This window comes from Pipistrellus kuhlii, unplaced genomic scaffold (assembly GCF_014108245.1).
Source record: "Pipistrellus kuhlii isolate mPipKuh1 unplaced genomic scaffold, mPipKuh1.p scaffold_m20_p_13, whole genome shotgun sequence".
Lineage (NCBI taxonomy): Eukaryota > Metazoa > Chordata > Mammalia > Chiroptera > Vespertilionidae > Pipistrellus > Pipistrellus kuhlii.
Window position 1 is genome coordinate 45,875,410 of NW_023425438.1, and position 24,755 is coordinate 45,900,164.

Below are 24,755 nucleotides of genomic sequence, written 5' to 3' on the forward strand. Positions count from 1 at the left end.
CTTTCTTTTGTGTAACAGTGGCATTCCTTGAATTGCCTAATAGTAATCCTTAGTTATCTGCTTATTTTTGAGAGAAAGGGTCAAAAAATGTGATTGAAACCTCAACACACCCAGAAAGAGCTTATTTGCTATGAGCCTCACTACATGGTTGATCTGTCTGGACCACATAGTTGTAGATCCTCCATACATTCAGATCACGGGCTGGTCAGATTCCCCAGAGGAGCTGCTCACGGTTTCCTGCCCCAAAGAGTCTGACTGCCAGTGTTTGAGACTAGGGTGACTAATGCTACCTGTTTGCTCAGGATTTTGTCATTTTAAAAACTGAGTCCCCATCCTTGGGACACCATCAATCCTAGGAAAATTGAGACAGTTGCACACCCTATGCTACTATTCTGGGTGCAAAAGAGGGAAAGATGGTTGGGTGACTCCAGCATCTCATATGCCCACATTCAGGTAATCCCACTGCTTTCAGTATGGTACCCACCCTCAAATTCCATCAGTCTAGAGGCTATGTTTTATCTCCTCCAAAGGATAAATTCCCAGTCTTCTGCCAGGATTGGGGAGGGTGGAATGATCTGAAGGACCTGACGGCTTTCAGAAGAGACTGTTGATCAGTCTCCTTACTTAGCCCCTGCTTACTGAGACATCTGACACCTCCAATTCCAGAGTCTTTGTGGATTCTCTATTGTGTACCAGCTTGCTTATTATCTTTCCCCACCATTGTTTAACAGTGGTTCTCAACCTTCCTAATGATGCGACCCTTTAATACAGTTCCTCATGTTGTGGTGTCCCCAACCATAAAATTATTTTCGTTGCTACTTCATAACTGTAATTTTGCTATTGTTATGAACCATAATGTAAATATCTGTGTTTTCCGATGGTCTTAGGTGACCAGAATCTGCTTTTTCTGTGTCTGCTTAATCATTTACCATTCATATTTCTTCATTTGAGAGTTCAAAATTTTAGGTCTATTGTCTTTTCTCTCATTATCCTAATTTCTCTGAGTTCAAAACGTTAAAAATCCTTTTAATGGGGTTTTATATGGGGGTGTATTAAAGGAGGTGGGTATGTTCAAATGCCACATTTGCCCTAGAATCTATGAGAATAATCTTTTCAAACACTTGTTAACCACATATCTCACTGTTTGGGGGGAATGTAAGTCTGAGCTTCTTGCTGTTGTCCACTGTGTGTCACTATCTCCTTTCCATTTGAAAGCACAATTTCTAGAGTATTTCTAGCATTAGCTTACTGACTTTCAGCATGTGTTAAAACAATTAAAAAGTAATGATAAAGACTGCAAAATCATGACCCTGGCAAAGTTGACTGTAATGAGAAATTTTCTAGAATACTTAATCCACTAAAATTTTAATGTTAATTTATCTATGACTACATTTATTTTTATTTTTATTTTTTATTTTATAAATCTCCCCTCTCCCACCCACCGCTCGGTGTGACTACTCTTTATAATTTCTTCTCTTTCTCTCATATGTTAATACATATATAATATATATTGTATGGCAAGAATCAGCAAACTTTTTCTTTAAAAGATCAGAAAATATGTATTATTTTTTTAAATCTAACCCAAAACTGCAGCATTAATCTTTGTACATTTTTAAAAATATATTTTATTGATTTTTCACAGAGAGGAAGAGAGAGGGATAGAGAGTTAGAAACATCGATGAGAGAGAATCATCGGTCAGCTGCCTCTTGCACACCCCCTTCTGGGGATGTGCCCGCAACCAAGGTACATGCCCTTGCCCAGAATCGAACCCGGGACCTTTCAGTCCACAGGCCGACACTCTATCCACTGAGCCAAACCGGTCCAGCAGAAAGTATGTATTTTTACTTTGTGGATTATATAGTCTCTGTCACAACTGTCATATAGTCTCTGGTGTTATAGTGAAATAAGGGCCAAAGAAAATATGTAAATAAAATGAGTGTGGCTGTATTCCAATAAAACTTTATTTACAAAACTGACCCATAGGGCAGTGTTTGCTTACCTCTGCTCTATACTATCAAGATTCTGATCCCCATTCTAACATGTGTATGCAGGGGTGTTCTCACACCAACACCCAATTCTCAGACACTACAGTTCAACTCAATTGTGACACTATTTACTTCTACCCCCAACCAACCCCATTTTAGAAGCTATTATAGTTTGCAAACTTAGATTTAGATTGGAGATTCAAACCCCTCCTTCTATTCAATTAATTTGCTAGAGTGGCTCACAGAACTCAGAGAAACATATTACTTACTGGATCACCAATTTATTATAAAAGGATAGAATCAGGAACAGCCAGATGGAAGAGATGAGTAGGGTAAGGTGTGGAGGAAGGGCCTGGAGCTTCCATGCTCTCTCGCTCTCCCTCTCTAGCATGCCACTTTCCCCAAATCTCCAGGAGTTCACGAACAAGGAGGATCTCTAAACCCTGTCCTTTTGAGGTTTTGTAGAGGCGTCATTACTTGGATATGATTGATCACATCATTGGTCATTGGATGTTGATTCCATTTTCATTCCCTCTCCCACCTCTGGAGGTCTGGGAATGGGAATAAAGTTTCCACCCTCTAATCACATGGTTGGTTCTCCAAGAAACCAATCCCATCTTCAGGTGAGTTCCAAAAGTCACTTCATTAACCTAACAAAACACATCTTTATAGTGCTCATCACTTAGGAAATTCCAGGGGTTTTAGGAGCTTTGTGCCAGGAATAATGAATGAAGACCCAAAGTATATTTTTTATTATAAATTACAACATCACAACTATAGTTGGACAGTACATTAATGTACACAGATTCTATACTATATAAACCATATATATAATTATTTTAACAAAATGAGATAACACATGTTTGTATGGAAAATAATGTAATAATCAATCACAATAATACAACTTTATACCTACTTTTGTCCTATTTGTATTGAGTACATTTCCCCATGCCATGTCACTACATATTACTCTATTCCATTGTTGTTGTTTTAATACTTTTTATTAATTTCAGAGAGGAAGGGACAAGCAGAGAGAGAAACATCAATGTTGAGAATCATTGATCGGTTGCCTCCTACAGGCTCTTCATTGAGGACTAAGCCCACAACCCAGGCATGTGCCCTGACTGGGAATCAAACCGTGACCTCCTGGTTCATATGTTGATACTCAACCACTGACCCACACTGGCCAAGCTAAAGTGTTATTTTAAACAAGCCTCAGATGGATCCTTGAGTCCTTTCTCCCAGAGTCATCCAGTGACACATCTCTTTCCCAGTTTTAAGACCAGCTGGTTGCTACCCGTTCTCCTCCCTGATTTCTGTTTTCTATTTCTGTCTTACATCCTAGTCCCCAATCTTTAGGCTCCATCCACCCCAATTCAAGCCTCACGGGTACCAACTGCCAACTGGTTCCAACTGCCAACTGTCGATATTCCACTTCACTCTCCTTTCTTGTTTTTTTCTCCTTCCTCTCTTTTTTTTTTTCACTTTCTCTCCCCTACTTCCTCATTCCTGACTTCTCCTGGGAAATAGAAAAATAGAATTTTGCAAATAAAATTTCAGGTAAGTGGACACTCTCCAATTAGCCAAACATTGGAACAAAGTTAATTACTACCTGCCCAATTAGGAAACCTCCTGCCTTCCTATCAAATCAGAGGTTATAAGTGCATGAGCAGTAACAGTTTAGTGTTGGCCAAACTTGGACCAGCATGCTCCTCTCAGAAGGCTTTTGCTAGTTTCCAACCCCTCTTATGCTACTGAGCTGTCCTCGGGTATAAAAAGAACCCTCATCAGTGACTTCTGTTAAGAATGCATGTGCTCATTTTTGCCTCCTACTTAGTCTTTCTATGTCCTCACAGCCCCCTACCCAAGGCCTATTGACCATATCAACACTTACTTGTCATTCTTCTGTAGGCTGCCTTTCGTTATTATTCATTGGAAACAAAAGAGCAAACCAGGTCTCTTTCTCAAAGAGCTATGAACCCATAAAACTGATTTTATAAAAACCACACAAACATTCATTAAGTAGGCGTGCCAGTTCAGCCCAGACTATTGGACAGATCCACTCAGTTGACCACAGATGAGAAATGATGTTAAAAAAAAAAAAAAAAAAAAAGCCCTTGCTGGTTTGGCTCTGTTAAGAGAGTGGGAACTTTTGAGCATGCTTCCTCCTAGTTGAGTTGGCCATAAATCCCAGCTGCAACTCACAAAATAGCCTTACAGGATAGATCATTGTCAGTTTTCTTGAAAACAGGATGCCAGTAAACCTTACGAGATAGATCACTGTCAACTTTCCTGATAATGGGATGCAGTTACTTACTCCCACTGTCAACTTTCCTGTTAATAGGATGCAGTTACTTACTCCTATAAATAACATGCTGATATTACTTAAGAAAAACTACTTTGTTTTAAATTGTTTTAAATAGGATATAGTGAATGTGTTTAAACACAAAGGGTTGGGGCTGTTCTCAGATTCCATGTGTGGAGAAAGGCAAAGCAGTCAGCCGGCCGGCATTAAAGGCTCCCTAAATTTTAATTTGGTTTGGACTCCAGTGGTCATTCACTCGAATTTGCCCCACAACAGCTCAATGGATAGAGCATCTGCCTGTGAACTGAAGGGTCCTTGGTTCAATTCCGGTCAAGGGCATGTATCTGATTGCAGGCTCAATCCCTGTTGCTGGTCAGAGCACATGCTGGAAGCAATCAATTGATGTGCCTCTTTCACATCGTTTCTCTTTTTCAGTCTCTCTCCCTCCCTTCCACTCTCTAAAATATAAATGGAAAAAATCTTTAGTGAGGATTAAAAAACAAACATACAAACAATGAAAAGTTAAACATACCCTACTATACAGGCCAATCATTCCACCTCAAGTGTTGGCCCAAGAGAAATGAAAACATGTAACTACACAAAAACTTAAATATTAATGTTGATAGAGGGCTTATTTCTAAGAGCCAAAATCTAGGAACCTCTCAAATGCTCATAAGGAAGTAAATAGATAAATTATTGTACACCCACTCAGAATATCTATAATAATAAGAGGTAATAAGCTAAATAGACTGGATAGACAAATGACTTTCCAGATGTACTTCTGGATGAAGTCGGGGCTGAGAGGGCCAAGCCCCTTGCATGAATTTCGTGCATCAGAACTCTAGTTGAAAAATAAAAGGTAATGAAGGACTTATATGTGCAACAATATAGGTAAATATCAACACCTTATGCTGAGTCAAAGAAACTAGACCAAAAAATACATGTGCCTGGCTGATATGGCTCAGTGGTTTAGTCTTGACCTATGAACCAGGAGGTTGAGATAAATTTCCAGTGGGGGGTGTGCTGGGGGCAGCTGATCAATGATTCTCTCTTATTATTGATGTTCCTATCTTTCCCTCTCTGAAATCAATAATGTGTGTGTGTGTGTGTGTGTGTGTATGCATAAAATACATGTGTGTGATTCCATTTATATAAAACTTAAAAATAAAAATAGGTTTATAGACAAAAAGGATATTTGTGATTGCCTGAGAATGAAGATGTAGAGAAGGTTTGATCACAGAAGAACACAGGGCTACTTTTGGTGGAAAATAAATGTTTTTTGGTTGATTGTGGGGATGATTTAATAGGTGAACAGATGTAAGAACTTGAAAAAAATATTTTAAATATGTGCAGTTTACTGTAGAGCAATTTTATATGTCATGAAATTGTAAAAGTAGTTAGAAAATGGTGAAATTGGACTTCACTTGGGGAATCCATATGTCTTATTAGGGACCCATGTATGAAAGAATTTGATCATGTAGGTTATAATGATTTTTTAAAATTTATAGTAGTGAGGATGTTTAATTCATTGACAATTTTTAAAAACCACTAACTTGATCAATACAGAACTGTACATTGCAGACCTAATACTACTGACTGGTCTGTGTTTCTCCAATGAATCTGAGTACTGGTGTTAAACAGACTAAACTGGTGTACTGGTGTTAAACAGAACCTGTGGACTATGGTGAAAGAGTCCTGGTTTCTGAAAACTGGGAAGGTCTAAGCCCACATGTAACCTAGAATTTGGATATCTAGCTTACTCTAGAGCAGTTCTGGAAATTGTGTTTCTAATTTTCAAGAAAGTACTAGTGATTTTTAAAAATTCAAATTTAGTATACCTGCAGAAAAGTCTACACCTCATAAATTACATTTTGATGCAGTTTCATACAATATACAACCTGGTATTGGTAAATTTTTTTAAACACAATTCTTTCTGGGCTGATTAGGTAAAGTTGAACACATTCTAAATGACTATGACTAGACAATTTCCAGTTGTAAAGTTTATGACACTGGGATTGTGTACTATACAAAAATTGTTCTGGCCCTGGCTGGTGTGGCTTAGTTGGATGGGCATTGTCCCATGCACCAAAAGGTTGCAGGTTCAATTCCTGGACGGGGCACATACCTACTGTGTTTCCCCAAAAATAAGACATCCTCCGAAAATAAGACCTACTTACACGTTTCCTTCTGAGTGAAATATAAGGCATTCCCCAAAAAATAAGGCCCCCCTAGGCTAAACATGAGAGATTTGGTCTACTGATTCTGAAAGAAATGGAGTCACAAGAAATTCACCAGGAAATTCAGGAATTGGATTGTTATGATGATGTTCCACAAGATGATGACATGATTGTCATTGAATAAATGAGTAAATTCTTGATACTGTAGGATTCACAGTTTGTCTGGTTTGTGTTGACAACTACCATACCTCCGTACCGTATACAGGTAATAAATTTCCTTTATTTTCATTTAACAATAAATGTGTACTGTATTCTTCTTCATGGAAAAATAAGACATTCCCTGAAAATAAGACCTAGCGCATCTTTGGGAGCAAAAATTAATATAAGACACTGTCTTCTTTTCGGGGAAACAGGGTAGGTTGCAGGCTCATCTAGGTCTGAGCATGTGCAGGAGGCAACTGAGTGATGTTTCCCTCTCACAATGATGTTTCTATTTTTCTCTCTCTCTCCTCTCTAAAGTAAATGATCAGCAGGTGAGGATTTAAAAATTCGTTCTGTTTACTTTTATTTATATAAATATAGCTTATGTTTTGTTCCATCAAGTTATTTCTTTTTGACAGTGGACTTGAAAAATTGATCAAGATGTATAGGTGGTGTGGAGATGCGGAATTGTCGCTCCCTTTGAGAGGGGGACCCGAGCTGCTTAACAACGCATTTCCCTCTCCAGAGATTGCTTGATTCTTGGAACCAGAGCAAGTTAGGTTAGCGCGAACAAACGTCCAGTCTGCCTGTGGGCCTCCGTTAGAGGAAACAGAAGAGATTCCTGCAGGAGGAGGGAGGGACCAGGAGCTTGGGTGGTTGGTGAGCGCAGGAACAAACAGAGCAGACCACCCTCATTGGCTGCCTCGCCTCCGCCTGGGGCCTGGGGACTGCTTGGTTCCCAGCGCGGAGGAGGGCCGGGGCGGGCCCAGTGCCCGCTCTTCCCCAACCAGCCAGGCAGGACCTGTGCGCCCCGGAGAGACCTGCTGGCTGCTAGGCAACGGGAAACTTCTCCGGGACGCCACCTCTCTACTCCCAGCCCTGCATTTGCTGTCTTTGGAGACCCAGGGCAGCGGAGGCGGCTGCTCCAGTCTGACGTGGTGAGTCTTGATGAATTATACTGTGGGGCTGAGCTCTGACTTTAGACCAAAGAACATATGGCTCTCGGAGCAAACCAGGAAAAACTCCAATGGTCAGAGGAAGGCAATGGGAAGGCGTTGCAGTGATTCCCTAGCCGCTAGAACAGTGGTCGGCAAACTCATTAGTCAACAGAGCCAAATATCAACAGTACAACGATTGAAATTTTTAAAAAATATATATTTTATTGATTTTGTACAGAGAGGAAGGGAGAGAGATAGAGAATTAGAAACATCGATGTGAGAGAGTCATCCATCGATCAGCTGCCTCTTGCACAGCCCCTACTGGGGACATGCCGGCAACCAAGGTACATGCGCTTGACCGGAATCGAACCCGGGACCTTTCAGTCCCCAAGCTGACAACGCTCTATCCATTGAGCCAAACCGGTTTCGGCTGAAATTTCTTTTGAGAGCCAAATTTTTTAAACTTAAATTCTTCTAACGCCACTTCTTCAAAATAGACTCGTCCAGGCTGTGGTATTTGTGGAAGAGCCAGGCTCAAGGGGCCAGAGAGCCACAGTTTGCCGACCGCGGCCCTGGCATTTTAGAGGGGCTAGGAAGGGAGGAAGGGAGACAGCAAAGACTGGTCCAAGATTCCACAGCGTGGTGAGCTCTAGGCCTGTGCTCCTCACCCAGTGGCTGGTCTGAACTGAGGTGTACTCTGTGTGTGAAACACACCCCGGCTTTCCAAGGCAGCAACCAAAGGTAAGATCCACAAGAATACTTTTGATACTCATGATGTGTTGAAATGATAAAGTTTTGGATAGGTTAAATAAAGCACATTATTAAAATGAGTGTCACGGGTTCCACGTGTTGTGTTTCTGAATGTGGTTACTTGGAAAATTAAAATGGCAGAGGAGACCTGCAAGTGTAAAGAGCCCGCTCTGCTTTGTTCACAACATACAGGCTGTCTTCACAAACGGCTGGGCCGATATCATCAGACACAAAAGAGGTGAGTGAGAGGATGGTCACCTGTTTTCCTTCCTTCCTCTGCCAGGTTCCAGTTGGTGCTCCACCTCCGAGCTGCCATGACCAAAAGGGGTAAGTCCAAGATTAAGAATAAAACCCGTGTAGAATAAGTGGGGAGTGAGGTATAAGAAAAGATGAGGCAGGGCGTGCTGTATGGACACTAGAATTTTGTAGACAACCGTCCCATCCCATTCTGTTCCATTCCCACCGCTGGTCTGGAAAGGGAGAGGTGGCAGATCCAAGGGACAGAGATAGTGTCTAGGACCCAGACAGCCTCCCTCTGTCATGGGTCCCAGTTCAAGACCACAAGGTAGGAAGGAAGAATAGCGTAGGAATTCATTTCTAAGCCATCTCCCTTGGGAATTCCTCCCTTGAAAGGGGATAGTATTATATCTGAGCTTCAGGGAACCGAGGGAGGCCCCTGAGGCTCGTTTCCCAAGTGACATTGTCTTTTGGAAGTTCCAGCATGGAGATGATGATGGCAGGACTCTCCAGATCTGGGAGGCTCCCCTAATCACCAGGCCTCTGGCCACGGTTCCTTGTACTTCCGGCAGTAAAAGGAAGTCAGGGCATTGGTTTTCTTCATCTTGGCACAGGAGAGCTGGATTCACCTTCCACAGAGGCCGCATTCAATCACGGGCTGCCCCCCAATGGGATTTCAGCAATAACACGTGATCAGGTCCCATGAGTCATCACCGGATGGCGCTACCATGATGTCCTCATCCATGAACCGCGTCTCGCTTTCCCTGGAGTTGGCAACTCAGTCTTGGCTTGTTTCAGTGCTGCCCACCTCCTTGCTTTTTGCATCGGATTTTGATTGGCCAGATGCAGGCCTAGACTAAAAGCCAAGTCCGGCTGACTTCTGGTTGAAGGCCTCATGTGCCAGACTACCATTTTGGAGAGAAGTCTCTCTGTCCATTTGGTGGGTTGGGAGTGTGAGTGGTAATGAGAATGCAATTCCACTACGAAAGTCTCAGGGTTCTAGTGTTCTAGGACGTGGCTTATTCAATGTGTTTGAATCAGAGCCTTCATTTTAAGAGACTTTCCTGCACATAAAAGTTCCAGAAGCACTGATTTAGAATATAGCCCTCAATTCTCTTCTTCCTTTGTTTGGTCTCTTCATGAGTACCGAGGCTGTAGTTCTCAGATTGCATGTGTTAGAATTACCAGCACTTTGGACACGCTTCCCTGGAGATGCTTTGTTTACTCAAGTGTGAGAAACAATGATCTCAGTACTTCAATGCTAATTGCACTTCTCTTCGTCCTTACCGTCTAAGCCCAATGTGGTCCTCGAATCAGTGGTAGCGGCAGCAGCAGCACCCAATAACTTGTTACAAATGCAAATTTCTAGGTTCCACCCCAACAAACAGGTCTTCTTGAAGGCCAAGCATAGTTCCTAATTTCCATTCCTCTGGCTCAAGTCCTCATTTTGGGAGGAATGGGGTAACTTTGATTGGTTTTCTTTGGCAGTCAGCAACCTCATCTCTCCCTAGTTCGTAAGTCCCCCATCCACACCCTCAGTTCTGTTGCTCTTCATTTGTCTTTTTCTCACCCTGCCCTTGCAGGAGTAAAGATGGCTTTTCAGAACTCTGAAATGGACTCTGACCTCGAAAATACGGACAGGCAGGTGTCAAATCCAAAACTGGAAAGGAAAACATCCAAGGGGAAACCGAGTTTTTCAACATTCTTAAAAAATGCAGAAGATACTCAAGTCCTGGTCTTTAAACACAATACCAAAGCCCAGGAAAGGACAAGAAAACGACAGCAGCCTAGAAAACTAGAGCCTCTGGTAAGTTCAAAACCCAACATCGTAGCCACTTTGGGCTACAGAGGAAGTTGCAAAACTGCTCTGGGATGAGATGGAATATTTCTAGACACTTATCAGAGAAGAAATGAAAACCTGAAAGTTAAGACTTGTTTATGGAGTTGTAAACACAATTACTTATTTTAAAATATTGAATTATAAACAATTTGAAGTGGGAGGGATATGGTGGTGAACAAAATTTTCTGGTAGATAAATCTTCTCTAAGATTATGTACAATATGATACTTAACTATGTAGATTTAAGGCTCTTTGGATATTAGGGTACCATTTAATACTGGGAACTTCAGTAAGAATCACACACACACACACACACACACACACACAGGCATGCCTCAGAAATATTGTTTGTTTAGTTCCAGACACTACAATAAACTGAATATTACAATGAAGTGAATCACACAAATTTTTTTACTTTCCTAGTGTATATGAAAGTTATGTTTACACTATACCATTGTCTATTAAATGTGCAGTAGCATTATGCCTAATATACAATGTACAGACCTTAATTAAAAAATACTTTGGGAATCAGGACCTGTGAATCAGGAAGTGATGGTCTGATTCCTGGTCTGGGCACCCCATTATATCCAGGCAGGTGTCAAAATATCAAGGTTGTGGGCTCCATCCCCATTGTGGGGTGTGCAGGAGGCAGTCGATCGGCAATTCTCATCATTGACGTTTCTCTCTCTCTTTTCTTCTCCCTTCCTCTCTGAAATCAATCAAAATATATTAAAAAATATTTGGTTGCTAAAAAATGCTAGCCATCATTTGAGCCTGTTGGAAAAATAGCACCAATAGACTTGCTCAATTCAGGGTTGCTACAAATCTTTAATACATAGAAAAGGCATTATTTGCAAATTACAATAAAACAAAGTGCAATAAAAAGAGATATGCTTGTATTAATATAGTTTCATTATTGCTAAAGTAAATGCCTGGTGCCCTGAACAATTTTATGCATGTCTGAATATATTTAATTGTGAAGAACTCATTTATGCCTTTGGATAATTATAAATCCATGTGAAGGAGCTGTGAAAGTGCATAAAGTAAAAGGTAAAAATTCTCACCTCCACTCTCAGACATTAACTACCATTGTTGATGGTTGCCCTTCAGGATGTTTTATACATTTATTCAAATCTGTGTGTGTGTGTGTGTGTGTGTGTGTGTGTAAAGATTTGTAGTTTTAAAGTAAGATTATACAGTACATACTGATCTTAAGGGTCCTTTTCACTTATGTAGAAGTCTTTCTAATCCATGCATTCAGAGGTGTCTTTTCTAACAGCTGCGCTGTATTTGTTGCATGTTTGTACCAAAGATGGTATCCATCAAGTGGTCTCCTATTAATGGGAATTCAGTTTACTTTTTGTTTTGTTGTTGTTATTTTGCTATTTCAGACAATGCTACATTGAATGGCCTTTCTTTTATACATGTAAAGATGGGTTCCTAGAAGTGGCATTAATTTTTTTTATTGATTTACAGAGAGAGAGGGGAAAAGGGAGAGAGAGAAATATCAACATGAGAGCAAAATATTAATTAGTTGTCTCCTGCAAGTTCCCTACCAGGGATTGAACCCACAATCCGGGCCTGTGCTCTGATAGAGAATCAAGCCTATAACCTTTCCATGCACAGGGTGACACCCAAGATACTGAGCCACACCAGCCAGGGCAGAAGTGGCATTTTTAAAAAGTTTTTTTTAAAATTCTTTATTGTTTAAAGTATTACATAAATCTTTTTTCCTCCACTGACCTCTCCCCAGCCACCCACACCCTTTAGTATATGCCCTCATCCCCTTACTTTCTGTGTCCATTGGTTATGCTCATATGTATGCATACAAGTTCTTTGGTTGATCTCTTACCCCTTCCCTCATAGGTTGGACAGTCTATTCGATGCTTCTATGATTCTGGTTCTATTTTTGTTTATCAATTTATGTTGTTCATTATACTCCACAAATGAGTGATATCATGTAATACTTACATTCCTCTGACTGGCTTATTTTGCTTACTAGCATAATGCTCTCCAGTTCCATCCATGCTGTTGCAAATGGTAAGAATTCAGAAGTGGCACTTGTATAAGTCATAAAATATGTACATTTTTAATTTTGAAAAATATTGCCCAGTTGTACTCTAAAGTTTAAATAGTTTACCTTCCCACCTACAGTGTATAAGAGGACTTGCTTACTCACATGGTTGTTGAATTTGATAGTATCATTTAAAAAAATATTTGATAGACTGATATGTTAAAACTAGAGGCCCGATGCATGAAAATTCATGCACTGGACGGGGTTCCCTCAGTCTGGCCTGCCCCCTCTCACAGTCCATTAGCCCTCAGGGGTGGGAGGCGACCCAGCGATCTGGGTAAGGCGATGCCCCCATCACACCTCTGCTGTTACCATTCTTGGCAGTGCAACCCTCTGTCAGCCCTGGTTACCTGAGCCTCGGGCAGCCCTGGAAGGCTGGGCAGCTGCCGTTGGTGGCTTGCCTACACCTTGGGCTGGCCCTGGGCAGCTGGAGGGCTGAGGGGACTGGGTGATGCCATCTTGTGGCTGGGCACCCCACCATCTTTGAGGGCGTGGTAGTCAATTAGCATATTCCCTCCTTATTGGCCATAGGTGCCGCCATCTTTGTGAGGATGTGACAGTTAATTAGCACACTCCCTCTTTATTATCCTATCTAATAAAAGAGTAATATGCAGCCAAAACCGATTTGGCTCAGTGGACAGAGTGTCGGTCTGTGGACTGAAAGGTCCCAGGTTTGATTCCGGTCAAGGCATGTACCTTAGTTGTGGGCACATCCCCAGTGGGGAGTGTGCTGAAGGCAGTTGATCGATGTTTCTCTCTCATCGATGTTTCTCTCTCTCTCCACCTCCTTTCCTCTCTGTAAAAAATCAATAAAATATATATTTTTAAAAAAGAGTAATATGCAAATTAACCATCACTCTATTATACCCACAAGCTAAGCCTACCAGTCATGCCTACCATCCAATCAGAACAAGTATGCAAATTAACACCAACCAAGATGGTTGTGGCCGCAGAGAGCAGGAGGAAGGCTTGGGTTTCCCTGGCAATGGAGGAAGCCAAGCTTTCCACATGCCCAGGCAGGCCCAGGCCTCCACTCAAGGCTGTAAAGTTTCAATTATAGAAGGTAAATAAATTCCAACAGAAATGGCAGAAGTCACTGAGCTGGAAGAGCAGGCTAGGGTTGTCCCAGGCAATGGAGGAAGCCAAGCTTCTGCAGCCCTAGCCGGCTCAGGCCTTCACTCCAGGCTACAAAGTTTCAATTGTAGAAGATACAGAAATTCCAACAGAAATGACTGCCCTCAGGAAGCAACCAGGAGGCTTGGCTCCACTCCAAGCTAAAAAGTTTCAATTGTAGAAGATAAATAAATTCCAGATACCAGCTTGGGTTGCTGGTGGGTGTGGCCGGCCTGCAAACTACCACAGGCCCCTTGCCCAGGCTGCCCCACACCTCAAGGGAACCCCCACCCTGATCTGGGACACCCTTCAGGGAAAACCAGATGGCCCCCACTCATGCACCAGGCCTCTATCCTGTCTAATTCTATCTAATAAAAGAGTAATATGCAGATTTATCATCACTCCAACACACAAGATGGCTGCACCCATGTGGTCAAAGATCCTGTCCCCATGTGGACACAAGATGGCCACCACAATATGGCCAGCAGGGGAGGGGAGTTGAGAGGCACCAGGCCTGCAAGGGAGGACAGTTGGAGGAGATCAACCCTGTAGGGAAGGGCAGTTAGGGATGGCCAGGCCAGCAGAGGAGGGAAGTTGGGGGGCAAACAGGCTGGCAGGGGAGCAGTTAGACATCAATCAGGCTAGCATGGGAGTGGTTAGGTGGTATCAGACTGGCAGCAGAAGTGGTTAGGGGCAATCAGGAAGGCAGGCAGGCAAGCAGTTGGGAGCTAGCAGAACTGGATTGTGAAAGGAATGTCAGACTTCCCGATCCTGGAGTGGAATCGGGTCTAAACGGGCAGTTTTAACAAGGTGTCCCAGCTTGGAGAGGGTGCAGGCTGGGCTTAGGGACACTCCCCCACCCCATGCATGAATTTCATGCACTGAGCCTCTAGTATGATATAAAAACAAAGACTGATAAAGTGGTTAAACTTATTCTAATATTCCCTGAACTCTACATTAAGAGTAAAAACAATTTCAGAGTGCTTGTCTAAGTTCCCTGTGATGAAGTATTTACAACTTTAACTTTAACGTCACATGCTTTTCGAACTCGAGAGAAAGCAACATATAACTGGCCATGTGCGAAAATGGGTTCAGGTAGGAATATCATTACTCTCTCTGGAGTTTGTCCTTGTGATTTATTAATAGTCATTGCAAATGCTGGCATCACGGAAAACTGTCGTCAAATTAATTTAAATGGGAGGCCAGTGTCAGATGGGGACAAATCAATTCTTGTAATCAGAACAACCTCTCCCTCTGCAGATCCTGTTAGTACTTCATGTTTGATAATGTTAGTTTGTAATCTTTTGATAATAAATCTGTTACCATTACAAAGACCCCATTTACTATTAAGATTTATCAATAGCATGATAATTGCACCCACTTTCAACTTTAATTTTTGACATGCATTCTTGAAGGAGTAATACTATTAAGAAATTCTATGGGAAATTTTTCCTTTTCAGCATCATCTGTTGAATCAATGGAATCATCAGTCAAATATATGTGAAAATCTCCATGAGTATATCTAAAATTTCTTCATTTAATTTTGAACATGCTAATTTTTTGGACAATGAATTGCATGTTTAGATATATTTTAATATTATATATAGATATATACTATTTCCAAAGGTAGCTTCAATAATAGATACATTACAAATCATTTCACAGGGAATTTCCATAATATCCATTCCTAAATGAAAACTGCTATCAGGTTTGCCATATTCAAGTTTTATTAACCACTCTCTATAAGCAGAATCCTCTGATCTCATATTTGTTGTAAGAGACAACTTTCTGGAACATCCCCAAACATCACAGTACTTTAAACTCATTTGTACTATGGCTGATCGCATAACGTGCAGCACAATACTGAGACATTGTCGAAAATCTTCCCCAAGAAGGAGAACTTTCCCACCAAATACAACATTAAAATTCATAATTTCTCTTAGTGAACCTGTCTATTGTGTTTATAGCATTACTGAATGCCATGGTGCATTCATCAATAATGAGAAGTTGGGACTTTTATATAGTTTTAGCAACTTCATTGTTCATATCAAGTCTAGAAATTGAAGTTTCATTTCATGGAATTGGTAATTTATATTGGGAATGAAAGGTTCTTCCACCGAGAAGTAAATTTGCAGCAATTCCTGTAGACACTGTGGGTAAAACAGTACCACCACGACCTTTAATATAATGTATTAAAATTTTATACAGGTATGCAGGTAAATAGGATTCCTTACTGGCAGATCCTTGACAGCAAGCTGGCCATCTGTCAATTCTGTGAAGGAATGGGGCTCCCTCCTCCCTCCTGTCAGGGTCTGGTTTGAAGGCCAGCCATGCCCCCTGTTGGGCCAGACCCAGAATTCTACCACGCCTTGGCCTCCACCTCCTCAACCTAGGACTGACTGCCTCTGGGTTCCCTCAGGCCTCTCAGGAAACGGGAAACAGCTTGGGGAGGGCACAGCCGTTGCCAAGGCGACCCCTGCAGAACTGATGTCCTTCCAGTTGGTTGAACTTTTGTCGTGATGGTGTTACACGTAGGGTCTTTATATAAATAGATATGAGCAAAATCATAAGACTTTTGTCCTTTTTCATCTGACTTATTTCACTTAACATAGTACTCTCTGGATCCATCTGTGTTGTCACAAATGGCAATATTTTATCTTTTATTGCAAATGGTACTTCCAGTAGGGGCCAATATCCAATACAACTCAACAACAACAAAAAAATATGATTACAAAAGGGCAAAGGATTTGAATATTTTTCCAAGGAAGACATACAGATGGCAAACAGAGGTTTGAAAAGATGTTCAATATTACTGGTTATTAAGGAAATGAAAGTCAAAACTACAGTGAATATTACTGTATGGCTATCATAAAAAAAAAAGACAAGCAATAACAAGTATTAGAAAGGATACATAGTTTGTGAGAATGCAAATTGGAGCAGCCACTATGGAAAAAGTACAGAATAGAACTGCCATATGATCTAATAATTCTTCTTCTGAGAATTTAACCCAAAAATATAAAAACATTAATTTGTAAAGATATATGTACCCCTATGTTCATGGCAGCATTATTTACAATGTCCAAGTATTCATCAACAAATGATTGGATAAAGATGTGAGTGCACACACACACACACACACACACACAATGGAAAACTAGTCAGCCATTAAAACGAATTCATTAAATTGAATTCTTTATCAGGAAAATTATTTATCTTCATATCACTAGTGTATTTGTCTGGCATTTTTTCTTATACTTTCATTTGGATCATATTAGTTTGTTTCCTCATTTTGTTTGGCTTTCTGTGTTTTTATGAATGAAATGAAAGTGGCCTGTGTTAAGAGCAACCTCTGTGTAAACAGTATGTGCTAAGTAGCATTGGCAGGCTGGCTGGAGACTATGTGGGTGCACACAGTGCCACGGGTGTCCTGGCCGGCTGACTGGCCAAAGCCAGGGCAGGCATGACTGAATTGGTCAGAGCATGCAGCCCCGGGCCTCCAGGAAGATGAGCGGCAGGTTTGGAACAAGTCTGGGGAAAGGTGGTCCAGGCCCTATGGCTTTAGGAGCCCCCTGGCAGGCCAGCTAGCTGGGTCTGGAGTGGTCTCTGCTAAGATGGCCCAGAGCAAGCTGTGCCAGCCTTGCAGGCTGTATTGAGCACTTGAACTAAGTTCCCACCCATGTTATCTAGGTGGAGGGGGAATGTAACAATGGCACTTGCTGACCCCTCCAATTCTGGAGAATTCCTGCAGTTCCCTACCCATTTGGCAGGCATTTGGGGGGTTAGTAAATAGTTTTTTTGTTTGTTTGTTTGTTTTTTCATGTATAGTCTAGGTGCACTTTAAGACTCTGTTTTATTACTGTGCCCCAGGGCAGGTGAGTCTGCACATGGGTTTGTTAGTGATATCTCTACCTACTGCACATTGCTCCACTGGGGTAGGGTTTCAATGGTTACTGCGTCTCCATCCCTTCTCCCCTTCTGTATGTAGTCCTTCTCTCATATAATGTGCAGAAGCTATCCAATCCATCTTCAGTTGCTCTTCAGGAGAAGTTGCTATATACATAAGTGTTTAAGGTATACATTATTCTATGTGTCTGTGGGAGGCGAGTTAATAACAGTCTTCCTACATCTCCATCTTGGACCCCCACTCTCCCTTCTTAACTGTGATGCTGATCTTGAGTTCCTTTTCCATATTGTTATATAGCTGAGATCTCCCCTTCTACTGTCATTACTGTAATCCCCTCCTACTCACCTCTCCTACTCTCATCACCAGCTAGTCTTTTATTTTCTTCCATGAGTGACTTGAGGGATTTTTATCCAAAACCAAATGTAAACTTAGCAGCCATTTGCTATATTTATTATCAATTTTATTTTTTATCACTTCTGTATATAAGATTAGCTAAAATCATAATACTTAAAAACTTAAAGTCATTATAATAAATTTTTATTTAACTTTTATGTTAAAAGCTGGATTTTTACTGCCTTAATTCGAAGTGAGATGGGCCTAAGATAATGCCACCATTTTATTTTTTAGATTTTCAACCAGTTATGGTGATAGGAAGTGATAAGTAACTTTTGGATAAGGTTGGAAGATTGTAAGCTTCTTCCTCTCTTGTAGTGAATGGTGGGGATTTGTAATGGATAATTAGTGAGCTTAGGACTTCATGCCCCTGAGCCCTTTCTATTATAAACCTTAATCCTAGGAGTATTTGTTGGTATTTAAAATACAGAATTAATAGAAACTAACTAGAAAAGTCTAATCAAGCAGTAGTCAATGGATAGACAATGGTGGTAGTTGCTACAATGATTGTAGTTTTGACAGAAAATTAGTCCCAGGAGGAAATAAATTTCCAACAGGGATAGAGTCCAAAGATAGTGAAGAATAAGACAAGTACACATTAATATTAAAAAGATTAACATATCTCTTTGTTTCCCAAAGCCAGTGCTAAAAGTCTACCAAGATCATAAGAGGCCAGAATATATATACCAACAGTATCAACCTCCTCCGTCCGTTTCTGGAATCATAAAACCAATAAGAAGCTCTGAAGAAATTTCTATCACATCACCTGTTCAGTCTCTTCATGTGGATGTGTTGGAAAAAACACAGGTATAGTATGTAAAGTACTTAAGTGGTCATTTAATTCAATTTTAGTTTTAAATAGAATTGCTAACCTTTTAATGCACAAGATTAGCAGCAAAATCTGTTTCTATCAGTTTGCATAAAGAATTTTGGGAATATATTATTTCTCAGTTTTTCCTATTTAAAGAAAATTTGGACAGTAGAGGAAAATCGTAAAGGAAACTCTCAGCATCTGTACAGTGTCTTCTGATCTCTTGCATATTCAAAGAAGACATAATATTGTTTTAACTTTTATGAAATTTTCATCACTATTCCCCAGAAATTGCAATCTCTGAAGACCTTGGTAAAAGGCAATAAAGAAGAAGCTGAGCCAGATAGATAACTTTTGTAACTGATGAGAGCTGTAGAGTGGTGATGTTGCCTTGCAGGCAATCTATATATATAAAAGCCAAGTGACCAGAATGACAGAATGACCAGAACAACCAGAACAACCGGAACAACCAGTCACTATGACATGTACTGCATCGCCCAACTGGCCCATTTGGGGCCCCGATCTGCCCTGCCTAACCTCCTGCAGGCCCTCCCCCGAACCAGCATGGTCCTCAATCGCCGATGGGGTCAGGGCAGGCCTGCCAATCTTCTGCGTCCCCTCCCCCCTGCCAGCCTGGCCTGATTGGCCCCTATTGGGGCCAGCTGGCTGGTCCCCACCCATGCACAAATTCATGCACCGGGCCTCTAGTAAGTGAATAAGCTCTAGTGAGAAATCACCAGAGTATTCCTTTAAGTGAACACTTATAGATAATTCAAGAAAGGAGCAGAAATGGGTGGGAGAAAATATGGAGGATACACACAACAATAATACTAATAGGGCCAAGATTTCTCTGAGCTTTAAAAAAAATATATAATAATAATATATTTTTTACAGAAAGGAAGGGAGAGGGATAGAAAGTTAGAAACATCGATGATAGAGAAACATCGATCAGCTGCCTTCTGCATACCCTCTACTGGGTACATGCCCGCAACCAAAGTACATGCCTTTGATTGTAATTGAACCTGGGACCCTTGAGTCCGCAGGCTGACACTCTATCCACTGAGCCAAACTGGTTAGGGCTTCTTTGAGCCTTTTTTTTTTTTAGAGGATTCTTCAACATTTGTTAAACATTTCAGTGCTAATTGTCTTTCAGGCATTGGGCTACAGTGTTTGAAACAGTTGGGGACTTGTCTGACCTCAGGGACTTCAGAATCTGCGCAAATGGATAAGTGAACACTCATGGTGTGATAAAAGCTTTCATTTGGTCATTTAACATAAAAAATGATAGAGAACTAAATAGAAGGAACGTTACATCCAGTTCCCAGGGATATGGTCAGTGGAGGAATAGCTTACCCCAGGGAACTGCACTAAGCTTTGAAGAATGAGTGGAAAGTCAATGAGGCAGATAAGGTGGGAGAGTTTGGGGTTTGAAGAGCCAGCTGGAAGGAGGTCCACTGGGTTTTGATGAGATTATACTGAGAGAACGGTATGATATGATTGAGTAAAATTATATAGCTTCAGTTCATTTGATTTCTGTGAAGAAAAGAGAGTGAGCTATCTGAAATAGGGCCAGGACAGATCTGTTTGCCTATCAATTCATTTCATAGGAAGGGGGCTTCAAGAGCTTGCTTTTAAAGAAGAGGAGAGATATTGTGTGGGTAACTGGGATGAAGGGAGAAAACTGGGGAGAAATGTTAGATGTGGGTTATACCTGACTGTAGCCATAACTAAGTGAAGAATTAAGTATAGAGTTAGGAGTTGAAGGGAAATGTGGAAGAAAGGGGGATGTGCCGTATAAAAGAAGGTATTTATTCTGAGAGGAGGCTTATTTCTGGGGGGTATTGATTTCTCAAAATTAGTTTAGAATAGACATGCAATAACAAGGATTTCCTGAGACTTGAAGGGAGGGAGGGAGAGAAGGAAAGAGGAAGGGAAGAAAGGAGGAAGGGAGGGAGAGGAAAATTGGAGGCTTTACTTCTGGTAATTAAGGAAGATTAACTTTACATTTTGGTCTGGGCATCCATCACAGAGGAAGTTCTACACTTTAAGAATAAATGCTTCCTTTATTCCATCTCCCACCTCCAAAAATCTGAACTTTTGTGACTACTTCAATTGAATCACATATTTCCACCGAATTCTTTGTTTTAGTGCCCTTGCATAGCAGTGCTTCACAGGTGTTGCTTTTTTTTTTTCTTTTTCTTTTTTTTTTTTTTTTTTTTTTTTACAAGTGCAAGGCAAGACCCTTCACTAGCAAAAAGATGATAGCTTGCTTTGTTGCAATACCTAACTGTATTATGGTGGTCTGGAGCTGAACCTGAAATATCTCTGAGATATGCATGTAATTAGAAATTGTACTCAGACAAAAAAAAAATGTGTAGGGTTATTGTTGAATAAATCTTCCATTTAGAATGCAGTAAAACTTTTGAGAGGAAATAACGAAGAAAATCAATGCATTTTTTTGTTAAAATATGAATACTCTAGTCTCATAAAATTATTGGTTGACCATAGCCCTTTTGAAGCATTGGAACAAGGCAATGTTTATTTTCTCTGGTTCTGGGTGTCTGGTTTCGTCTATTCTTTCATATAAGAAAGCTTTGTTGTTGCTGCTCTCCCTGGCCAGTAAGTGAAAGAAGAACTTTTTATCTTTTTGCTTCCATGTATTCCCAGACTGGCTGACAGGAACTACATGTTAACATGACACCAAGGTATTATAATTCCCATGCACAGTGAAATGCGAGAGGCATTGGTGGCCAGAACTGGCAATTATGAGTTAAAAACATGTATGCTTTTCCAAGGCTATTAAATAATGACTCCCAGAGCTCAGTATAATTACCCCTCACATTTACACACACACACACACACACACACACACACAACCCACTATATAGATTATTATGTGTTATGATTACAACTGTATAAGAAAGATGCCACTCATTTAAAAACATCGGGTAGTCAGAACAGGTGAGACAGTTGAGGGGAGAGGCCACAGTCAGGGTCACTGCAGAGCATCTCAGCAAGGAGAGTGGCAAACTCCCATGAATCCAGAGAGCTGGTAGTGTTTTGAGGTCATAAACTTTAAGTTATAGGAGAGGAAAAAGACATAGGAGCTGATGTGGGCTGTTTTGTGGGAAGGGAACGAGTATCTGGGTAGGGAGTACTGAAAAGGAATATCAGTTGTTGTTGTTGTTTTTCATTTTTTTCCTTTTTTTTATTAAGGTATTATATGTGTACATATCTTACCAATCCACCCCCCACTCCCATACATGCCCTCCCTCCCCAGAGTTTTGCGTCCATTGGTTAAGCTTATATGCATGCATATAAGTCCTTCAGTTGATTTGAAGAATATCTCAGGCACTATAGTAATTGGTCCTTGATGTTAATATCTTGTCACTTTTATCACGTTCTTTTTTTCAAATATTCTCCCTTGTACCTTCCTGCCTCCCATATCTATGACCTCATTTTTGCTTAATTCATTCACCCTGTTTGGCATTATTCAGATCCCAAGGCCCTCTGCTAAGGAAATGTCTCCCTCTCCTCAGAAACTGCCGCCTATCGGAAGAAGAGGTCTCTATAAGGCTAGTGACTCAACTTTGCCTACGTACATATTTGAGGACCGGGAAGATGTTGTTAAAGCCAATATCCGTGATCCCTTGCAAATCATTAAAATATTACGTGAAAATGAACATCTTGGATTTCTTTATATGATTCCTGCAGTGCCAAGGTCTTCCATTGAATATGATACCTATAATCTGAAGTAAGTTCTCTTTTATGAAGCCACTTACTTTTAAAAAATATTTATTTTATTTTTTTTACAGAGAAGAAGGGAGAGGGAGAGGGAGAGAGAGTTAGAAACATTGATGAGAGAGAAACATCAATCAGCTGCCTCCTGCACACCCCCTACTGGGGATGTGCCCGAAATCAAGGTACACGCCCTTGACAGAAATTGAACCTGGGACCCTTGAGGCCTCAGGCTGATGCTCTATCCACTGAGCCAAACCAGCTAGGGCTGAAGCCACTTATTAATATTAAAAATTACACATAAGATTGCAAATGTTACCCATAATTGATTGGGTGTTAATGATAAATATGAGCCCTAGCCAGTTTGGCTCAGTGGATAGAGCATTGGCCTATGGACTGAAGGGTCCCAGGTTTGATTCCAGTTAAGGGCACATGCCTGGGTTGCGGGTTTGATCCCCAGAAGGGGACATGCAGAGGCAACCAGCCAATAATTCTCTCTCATCATTGATGTTTTTCTCTCTCTCTCCCTCTCCCTTCCTCTCTGAAATAAATTTTAAAAAAGTATTTTTTAAAAAGGATAAATATAATAAAATATAATTTTGGTTATCCAATGGTAAATTGATCTTAATTACAACAATTTTATTTATTTTGCCTTCATTTATAGACATTATCTATTTATGAAGCATTGTTATGTTCCTCATGTTTATATTATATAATGTCATTTTTAATCAGTATTACAAACATTTTTGTTATTATGTGATTACTGAGAAAAGAAGATGTCAATGTATAAGAAACAGATGATGCATTATTTGTAATACATGTCATTTTAACTGACATTACTTGTTGAAATATTCTTTTCTTAAATGTCATAATAGTCTAGCTTTGCCACCAAATTCTTTGAATAACCTTCCCCATTCTCTGCTGTCTATGAAGATAAAACCACCTTCTATGAATTCTCTTTTTCTCCCAAATAATAGGTTTATTGAGTCATATAACAGTTTATTGGGTCAGATAACACTGAAGACAGCTCTCCTTCTGGGGAGATATGGGAGAGAAAGATACACATTGTACTTAAAATGGTAGAATTATTGTATGGCCAAAAGAGCTGAACAGGAAGTAAAGAATTTGTAGAGAGAACTGACATGCTTATGGAAATCCAATTATTCAGAAAAATATTCAGTACTCAGTCTATAGCAGGAACTATTCTGGGTGATACATCAGTGAACCATCCAGATTAAAATTGCTACCCTTGTGGAGCTTACATTTTAGCAGAGGGAGACAATATATATTTGATACATGAGTAATTTATATGGAATACTAGGAGGTGATAAGTATTAGCCTATATAATAAAACCTTAATAAGCAAATCAACCAAACAACAGAATCAACCAAACTGGTGAAATGACCAATTGTTATGATGCACACTGACCACCAGGGGGAAGACACTCAATGCAGGAGCTGCCCCCTGGTGGTCAGTACACTCCCACAGGGGCGTTGCTGCTCAGCCAGAAGCTGGGCTCACAGCTGGCAAGCACAGTGGTGGTGGTGGTGGGGGCTTCTCCGGCCTCTGCAGCAGCTCCAAGGAGCAGCAAGCTGAGTGGTACTGAGCAGCGAGCAGGTGGGAGGTAAGGAGCAAGGGGTCCAGATTGCAAGAGGAATCCTGGACTGCAAGAGGGCACAGGCCGGGCTGAGTGACCCCCATCCCTACCCCCAGTGCGTGAATTCCATGCACCAGGTCCCTAGTAGGGAAAGAAGAAGAAGAAAAAAAGAGTAGAGCAAACGGAGTTGGAAGTTGTTGGGAAGAGGTTGTGAATTAACCAGGGTGGTCAGGATGGGCATCATTGAGAAGCTGGCATTTGAACAGGACTTGAAGGAGAAGCGGTGTGAATTATGTGGTGGCAGGAGAGGGAAGAAGAGCATTCCAGACAGCAGGAAAGTGAATCTGAATACCCCAAACTAGAGCATACTTAGTATGTTCAAGAAGTGAAGAGGAGGCTGGTGTGACTATAGTCCAGTGAAGGAGAGCTGGGGAAGAGATCACACAGGACCTTGCTGGCCATTGTAAGGACATTAGCCTTTACACTGAGAAAAAGGGAGAACCATGGTAAGATTTCAAACAGATAAGTGTTAAGATCTGAATTACATTATGAAAAGGACCACTCTGGCTGCTCTATAGACTTTTGAAGAACAAAAATTGAAATGGGAAGACCAATTAGAAGGGCTGTAATTATTCAGATGAGAGATGGACCAGGTGGCAGTGGTGGAAGTGGTAATAAGTAGGTCGAATTCT

General features: G+C 40.9%; 1 protein-coding gene across 1 annotated transcript in view; it reads left to right on the plus strand.

Annotated features, from left to right (window-relative positions):
• Nucleotides 1–10,133: 10,133 nt before the first annotated feature.
• Nucleotides 10,134–24,755, plus strand: part of DNAH6 (dynein axonemal heavy chain 6) — a 198,755-nt gene continuing 184,133 nt past the window's right edge. Inside the window, exons 1-3 of the mRNA XM_045580949.1 lie at nt 10,134–10,401; nt 18,557–18,724; nt 22,226–22,482. Of these exons, the coding sequence (XP_045436905.1) occupies nt 10,186–10,401; nt 18,557–18,724; nt 22,226–22,482 (641 nt within the window). The 5' untranslated portion in view covers nt 10,134–10,185. The remainder of the gene's footprint in view (nt 10,402–18,556; nt 18,725–22,225; nt 22,483–24,755) is intronic.